Source organism: Macrobrachium rosenbergii, chromosome 30, assembly GCF_040412425.1.
Source record: "Macrobrachium rosenbergii isolate ZJJX-2024 chromosome 30, ASM4041242v1, whole genome shotgun sequence".
Classification (NCBI taxonomy): Eukaryota; Metazoa; Arthropoda; class Malacostraca; order Decapoda; family Palaemonidae; genus Macrobrachium; species Macrobrachium rosenbergii.
Window position 1 is genome coordinate 33446301 of NC_089770.1, and position 8128 is coordinate 33454428.

Here is an 8128-nt window from a genome sequence, read left to right on the forward strand (position 1 = left end):
TGACGGTCAGGAAAAAGGGTATTACTGACAGTGCGCCCGACGGCATTGGTGGCCGTGCACGTGTAGGATCCTGAATGACTCTTGTCGACACTCCTGAGGACTAGAGAAAGCCGCTGGTCACCACACCGGCACTCACGTTCTGAAGGATGTCCTGGCCCTTGGAGGGTCAAAGGGAGGAAGGTCGTTTGACTTCACTTTCCTGGAACAGCTCTTCTAAGTTCAAAGATCATTCACTTGATCCTTCTCGTGGAGGTAAATCCTGTTTCTTCACTTGCAGACGTAGTTCTATTCATACTCCTGGTAGTTACACAACTTGGAAACAGGTGGTGGTTTTTCTTCTCTAAATCTACCGTAGGACTAATCCTCAATGATTTGTCTGTCACTATAGGACAAGGAACAAATGGTACCCCACCAGCTTCATTACCCAGTAAAACATGCACACCTTCTACAGCTAGTGAGTCCTTTACAGCAAAATCAACGTTCCCTGTCACCAATTTAAACGACAGGTGCAAGCGGTATATAGGAGTTACCTTTTCTCCTCCTATACCCTTCAAAATAACTGAATCTCTGGTGAGATTCTTCTCCAACTGTGGGTGAGCACCATGAACTACCACACTATGGTTACTCCCTGTATCATGTAATACCTTGATTGGTACCTGCACACTCCTTCCTTGAGTTGTCAGTGTACCTTCATCGATATATGGCCTAAAAGCCTCCAAGCTGTTCAGCCACTCACTGCTTGAGGTTACATTTCCACTGGTTGCTAAACACTCAGCTTGTTTGGTCTCAGTCTTCCCAACTGTCTCCGTTGTCCCCACACTGCTCTTCGTAGTTTGCTTCACTGGTTACCTTTAATCACTTAACCAACTGGCTTGGTCTCCTGTTGTGTCTGAGAACAATCTCGACTGTAGTGTCCTACTCTTCCACGCTTGAAGCAGACAACATTAATCTTCTGTATCTGTCTTGAGAAACTGGATGATGAGGATTTAGCATTCGAGTGTAGAAGGGTATTACCTGGCTTTGTAGTGGCATTGCCACTAGAGGGATTCTCAGTAGTAATGTTCCTGAAATTTGGATGAGACCTAAAACTTGTGCATTGTTGGTTCTGGTACTTGACACTATATTTCCTTTTGCTACAAATTATGTTAAAATCTTCACTCAGTGTAGCAGCTTTGTCAAGTTTCTTAACCTCTCTCTCTCTTAAATAGGCTTGTATGTGTTCAGGAATTCCTCTAAGATATTGCTCTAGGAATACTAACTCCTCAAGGTCGTCCATAGATTTAATTTTAGCAGCCTCCAACCATCGGTTGAAACAACTTACTTTGTTTACAAGAAGGCATTTGGCCAAGTCCAAGGACCAGTTTCAAGAAAGGCCTTCAGTCATTTTGTCATCCTTTCTCAAAGATCTGAATCTTTCATTGTAATATTCAGGGATCATATGGTACACTTGTAGCACATTATGTCTGAGTACCTTGTACTCTTTACACTGATCAGCTGATAAGGCTAAATAGGCACTTCTTCCTTTACCAATGAGAACACTCTTTAACGAGAATGACCATTTATCTTCTGGCCATCCCATACCCGAAGCCACTTTTTCAAAGTGATCAAAAACTCAAAATTTAATTAATTCTTAAATTAAATTATCAAACAAAACTGAACCACAAAACTTTAATTTATCAAGAAATTAAATTAATCAAGCAAAATTTGAATTATCAAAATTACTCAAGATTTAAAAAGAAAAGTTCAGTAAATGAAAATTAAATCAAGTATGCAATGCTGAATTATCAAGAAATATTTAAAATACTAAGTAAATAAATACTAAATCACCATATATAAAATGTGAAAAACGAAGAGATTGCAAACACAAGAACACACAAAAAATACGCAAAAGTATTATCAATAATAATCTCTTGATTTTTCACATTTTATATATTAGGGATTTAACATATATTTTCTTAATATTTTAAATATTTCTTGATAACTTAACATTGCATACCTGATTTTAATTTTCATTTACTAAAATTTTCTTTTCAAATAATGAGTAATTCTTGATAGTTTAAATTTTGCTTGAATAATTTAATTTCTTCATAAATTAAAGTTTATTTTATTTAGTTTTGTTTAATAAATTAATTAAAGAATTAATTAAATTTTGTGTTGTTGTCAAGTAATAGTAAATTTTTCAGATTGTGAATTCTAATGATAAATTTAGAATTTAAAAACAAATTTTTGTATTTGAAATTTTAAAAACTGTTTCATTTATTGACCGCCAGTGAATAGGATTAATTGTGTGAATAAGGCAAAGTGATAAACATGTTTTGTTCCTTTAGTTTTGCTGAAGTGAATTAAGACCAGGGAAACAGTTTAAAGTTGTTTAATGGAGTGATGCCCTTTTACTCTAGTATATTTCTTGTTTAATTGTTGATACCTCACACTTGTTTTGATAAACTTAGTTTGATTTTTCACGTGATTAATGAGCTTTTTAAGGGATCACTGTTACCTTTAGAGTACTCAGTCGTAATTGTTATTGTTATGAGAGTTCAGGTATCTGGCTGAAGTGAGGTAAATTTTTGAATTCTGTGATTAGTTGTGTAATAACCAGGTACTTGCTACTCTTCGTGACAGTATATATACGTATATATATATGTGTATATATATATATATATATATATATATATATATACACATTATGTATACTGTATATATATATATATATAATATATATATATATATATGTGTATATATATATATATATATATATATATATATATATATATATATATATATATATATATATATATATATATATATATATATATATATATATATATATATATATATATATATATATATATATATATATATATATATATATATATATATATATATATATATATATATATATACATATGTGTGTGTGTGTGTGTGTGTGTGTGTGTGGGTGTGTGTGTGTATACACTCACACATACTAGCTGACCAACCCAGTACTGCCTGGGAAAACTCTGAATGGCACCTGACAAACTCTCTCTCTCTCTCTCTCTCTCTCTCTCTCTCTCTCTCTCTCTCTCTCCTCCCAACACCCTTCTACTCTCTCTCTCACTTCCTCCCTCTTTCTTGTTAAGATAGTTGCTTCAATTACATTGCCCAGTATTTTTTACATTTTATATTTCACCCCTTCTCACCCCCCATCCCTATCAATGCTGTACTTGGACTTAAAGGGCATCTGGAGTATCACTATTCATCTCAGCAACATCAAAAATTATGGTTTAGACACTAATATCTGTCGTTCTCGGTTATTTTTACAAGTCACCCCCTCTTCCTATCAGGGCTCAACTTGGACTTAAAGGGCATCGGGAGTGTCACCATTCATCTCAGCAAACTCAAACACTATTCGATTAGACACTAATATCTGTCGTTTCCAGTTATTTTTACAGTTCACACCCTTCCCACCCCTTCTAACCATCTCCCCTTCCTATTGGGCTGAACTTGGACTTGAGGGGCTTCAGGAGTGTTACTATTCATCTCAGTGACCACGGAAACTATGGATTAGACTCTAATATCTGTTGTTTTTGGTTATTTTTATGTGTCACCCCTTCCCATCCCTTCTCACCCCCCTTTCCTTTTGGGGCTGAACTTGGAATTAAAGGGCATCGGGAGTGTCACTATTCATTTCAGCAACCTCAAAAACTATTGATTAGACTCTAATATCTGTGTTTTTGTTGATTTTTACATGTCACCCCCTTCCCACCTCTTGTCGACCCCCTTCCTACTGGGGCTGAACTTGGACTTAAAGGGCATTGGGAGTATCACTATTCATCATGCAATGAAGAATAACTTGTGTCTACATCGTGCAATGAAGAATAACTTAGCTCTACATTGTGCAACGTAGAATAACTTAGGTCTACATTGTGAGAACATAAATATTTTATTTTTAGTTTCAATTTTAGCTCAAAATTACATTGTAATGTACACATTACTGACACCACCTTCTTCGTATCAGTCCACGCACTTTTTTCTTCCACCAGAGAGAGAGAGAGAGAGAGAGAGAGAGAGAGAGAGAGAGAGAGAGAGAGAGAGAGTTTATCTCTTTGAATGTGGTGAATTGTGAAATTTTAGTATATTTCGCCATTACTTCTGCAGCATCTATTCTCTTACTTACATGATTCCCTCACTCAGGTAGATCTAGTGTATATCAAAGGCATAAAAATTCTGATTTAATTGACAAGTATGCGAGCAGTAACTCCCAATAGTACTGTCTCTCTCTCCCTCTCTTTGGTGGAGCTCTTACTTAGAATTGCCTGTATCTTTTTTAACGTGACGGACCTTTCTGGGCCCATATAAGCGTATAAATAATCCACAAAGGTTTGGGGAGAGGTCCAGTATCCAGCATCGCCTGAATCTCAGTCTGATACTGAGTCTGAGACTGACAGTTTACGCAGAGCCTCCTCGCTCCCAGCAGCCAACAATGTGCTGTTGTCAGTTAAGCAGATTTCTTGAGAGATATAAGTAAGTCTTTTTCTTGTTTTCTTTCCCATCTTTAGCTCTGAAGGGGAAGAGTTTATTTTAACATGTTGACACTCTCTCATTTCACTTCCAATGAAAGAGACGAATCTGGCGCTTGTGCATTTTAGTCACATTAATCCATCAAGGATTTCTTCCTTGGTAACTTGTATTGTTCTCGACAGCAGTCATGCAAGTTTGATAATGGAGTCTTTTGGAACAAGGGTTGGGATACAAACAACGGGACATCTCAGCCACGGGTGTTTCCCCAGGTGAGGCAACTGTCTAAACTATACTAACTAAACAGTTACCTCCCAGGGCAAATAATTTTAACCAACAGCTGGTGGCCCAGGGATTCCCACAATGCTTCTTCAGAAGCACTCTTGCACCAAAAGTCAACTGTCGGGCCTGGAGTGTTTCCCCAGGGAGGTAACTGTCTGGGGGAACAGTTGCCTCACATGGGGAAACAGTCCAGTCTCAACAGTTAACTCTTAGCCCAAGAGTGCCTCTGAAGAGTTGACTGTTGAGCCTGGAGTGTTTCCCAGGTGAGGCAACTGTCCCCCCAGACAGCTACCTATCTGGGCAAGCACTTTTGGCCAACAGTTGGTGGCCCTTGGGCTCTCTTGGAGCAAGCTCTCTTAGGCAAAGTCGACTGCTGAGCCTGGAGTGTCTCCCCACATGAGGCAACTGTCCCCCCAGACAGCCTCTCTGGGCAAGCACTTTTGGCCAACAGCTGGTGGCCCTTGGGCTTTCTTGGACCAAGCTCTCTTAGGCCAAGTCGACTGTTGAGCCTGGAGTGTTTCCCCAGGTGAGGCAACTGTCACTCCGGACAGCTACCTCTCTAAGTAAGTACTTTGGCCAACAGCTGGTGGCTCAAGGGCTGCCCACAATGCTTCTTCAGAAGCACTCTTGCACCACAAGTCAACTGTTGGACCTGGAGTATTTCCCCAGGGAGATAACTGTCTGGGGGAACAGTTGCCTCACCTGGGGAAACAATCCAGTCTCAACAGTTAACTCTTAGCCCAAGAGTGCCTCCGAAGAGGCATTGTGGCCAGCCCTTGAGTCACCAGCTGTTGGCCAAAAGTACTTTCTCAGAGGGGTAGCTGTCCGGGGGGACAGTTGCCTCACCTGGGGAAACACTTCATGCTCAACAGTCGACTCTTGGTCCAAGAGAGCCCTAGGACCACCAACTGTTGGCCAAAAGTGTTTGCCCAGAGAGGTAGCTGTCTGGGGGGGACAGTTGCCTCACGTGGGGAAACACTCCAGGCTCAACAGTCGACTCTTGGTCCAAGAGAGCCCTAGGACCACCAGCTGTTGGCCAAAAGTGTTTGCCCAGAGAGGTACCTGTCTGGGGGGGACAGTTGCCTCACCTGGGGAAACACTCCAGGCCCAACAGTCAACTCTTGGTCCAAGAGAGCCCTAGGACCACCAGCTGTTGGCCAAAAGTGCTTGCCCAGAGAGGTAGCTGTCTGGGGGGGACAGCTGCCTCACCTGGGGAAACACTCCAGGCTCAACAGTCAACTCTTGGTCCAAGAGAGCCCTAGGACCACCAGCTGTTGGCCAAAAGTGTTTGCCCAGAGAGGTAGCTGTCTGGGGGGGACAGTTGCCTCACCTGGGGAAACACTCCAGGTTTAACAGTTAACTCTTGGTCCAAGAGAGCCCTAGGACCACCAACTGTTGGCCAAAAGTGTTTGCCCAGAGAGGTAGCTGTCTGGGGGGGGACAGTTGCCTCACCTGGGGAAACACTCCAGGTTTAACAGTTAACTCTTGGTCCAAGAGAGCCCTAGGACCACCAACTGTTGGCCAAAAGTGCTTGCCCAGAGAGGTAGCTGTCTGGGGGGGACAGTTGCCTCACGTGGGGAAACACTCCAGGCTCAACAGTCAACTCTTGGTCCAAGTCCTATGATCAAATGACCAGTCACTGTTGTTCCCTCCTGGTCGAAAAGTAGCAATCCTTCCGCCATCATACTTCTTCATTAAATTCCTTTGATTTTGCATCACTTGTAGGTTTCTCACTGTCTCCAACTTTGGCGGAAGGCAAAGATCCTTTGTTGTCATCCTTGTCTGAATCCTGAGAGTGATCCATAGTTAGCGTCAACGATACGATGTGATCCAGCTTTTTGACCTGCTTCCTGATTTTTTTCATGAGATTTATATTTTTTCCCTTCTCGTTTTCTAGAGCATTTGCCATTGAAGTTATCACTTCATCTTTTTGGGCAAGTTTACCTTTAATATTTGAATTTATGCCTTCTAATTCAGCCATCCACTTCTTCGTCTGCTCAAGTTCTTCGTTCAATATTTTGTTCTTCTCTACTTCAGTTTCTAAATAATTCTTTATTAAAGTTATTTCCCGGTCCTTCTGAGCTAATTCCACTTTCATGCCAGCATTTTCACCTTCTACTTCAGCTGCCCAGTTTCTCATCAGCTGAACTTCCTCTTTCAGAATTTTGTTGTTCTCTTCTCTATTTTCTAAAGAATTCTTCAGTGAATTGATTTGCTGGTCTTGCATAGCTATTTCCTCCTCCAATTTGGCCTTTTTGCCTCCTAGTTCAGCTATCCAGTTTCTCATCTGCTGAACTTCTTCATTCAGAATTCTTTTTTCTCCTTCTCCATTTTCTAAAGAATTCTTTAGTGAATATATTTCTTGTTCTTTATAGGCCAGTTCCTCCTCCATCTTCGCATTTTGACCTCCAAGTTCAGCTACCCAATTTTTCATTTGCTGAACCTCTTCGTTCAAAATTCTTTTTTCTCCTTCTTCATTTTCTAAAGAATTCTTCAGTGAATTGATCTGCTGGTCCTTCATAGCTATTTCCTCCTCCAGTATAGCATTTTGACCTCCAAGTTCGGCTACCCAATTTCTCATTTGCTGAACCTCTTCGTTCAAAATTCTTTTTTCTCCTTCTCCATTTTCTATAGAATTCTTCAGGGAACATATTTCTTGGTCTTTATGGGCCAATTCGTCCTCCATCTTCGCATTTTGACCCCCTAGTTCAGCTACCCAGTTTCTCATCTGCTGAACTTCTTTATTCAAAATTTTGTTCTTATCCTTTTCAGTTTCTAAAGAATTTTTCAGTGAAATTATTTCCCGGTCTTTCTCAGCTTTTCCTTCCTTAATCTTTTCAAATTGTTGTTCTAGATCGGAGTTCCTCTTTCGTTGACCAGCTACTTCTTGCTCTGAAGCTTCCTTCAGCTTCTTCAGATGGTCGACCTCCCTCTCTTTCTCAGCCAAGGTTTCTCTCAAGTGCTCAATCTCCGTCTTGAAACATTCATTCTGCGAAGCCAACGCTCGATTGGTGGCTTCAGCTTCTTTTAATCTGAAGTCGAGCTGAGTTCCTTCTTTCAGAGCGCTTTCCAGGTCTTTCTCCTTCTTCACCATTTTCTCCTGGTAAATATTTCTCGTTTCTGTTTCGTCTTCCTCTCTCTCCATCAGTAACTTATTTTTCTCTTCGACACGATTTTCCAGAGACGTTATTTCCACCATCAATTCCCTGTTTAACCTTTCCAGTCTCTTTTCGTTCTCTAAAGCCTGCTTTAAACTCTCTTCTAACTTCCTCTGGCCAGCTTTCTTCGCCTCTTCAAAACGACTTTTCATTTCTTTTCTTTCCTCTGCGTTTCTTCCAATCAAAAGATC

The 8128-nt window shown here is 40.5% G+C and overlaps 1 protein-coding gene across 1 annotated transcript in view; it reads right to left on the reverse strand.

Moving 5' to 3' along the window:
• Positions 1 to 6415: 6415 nt before the first annotated feature.
• The window catches only part of LOC136855165 (uncharacterized), a 2883-nt gene continuing 1170 nt past the window's right edge, over positions 6416 to 8128 (reverse strand). Inside the window, exon 1 of the mRNA XM_067132078.1 lies at positions 6416 to 8128. This exon is cut by the window's right edge and continues 1170 nt beyond it. Coding sequence (XP_066988179.1) covers positions 6461 to 8128 — 1668 coding nt within the window. The 3' untranslated portion in view covers positions 6416 to 6460.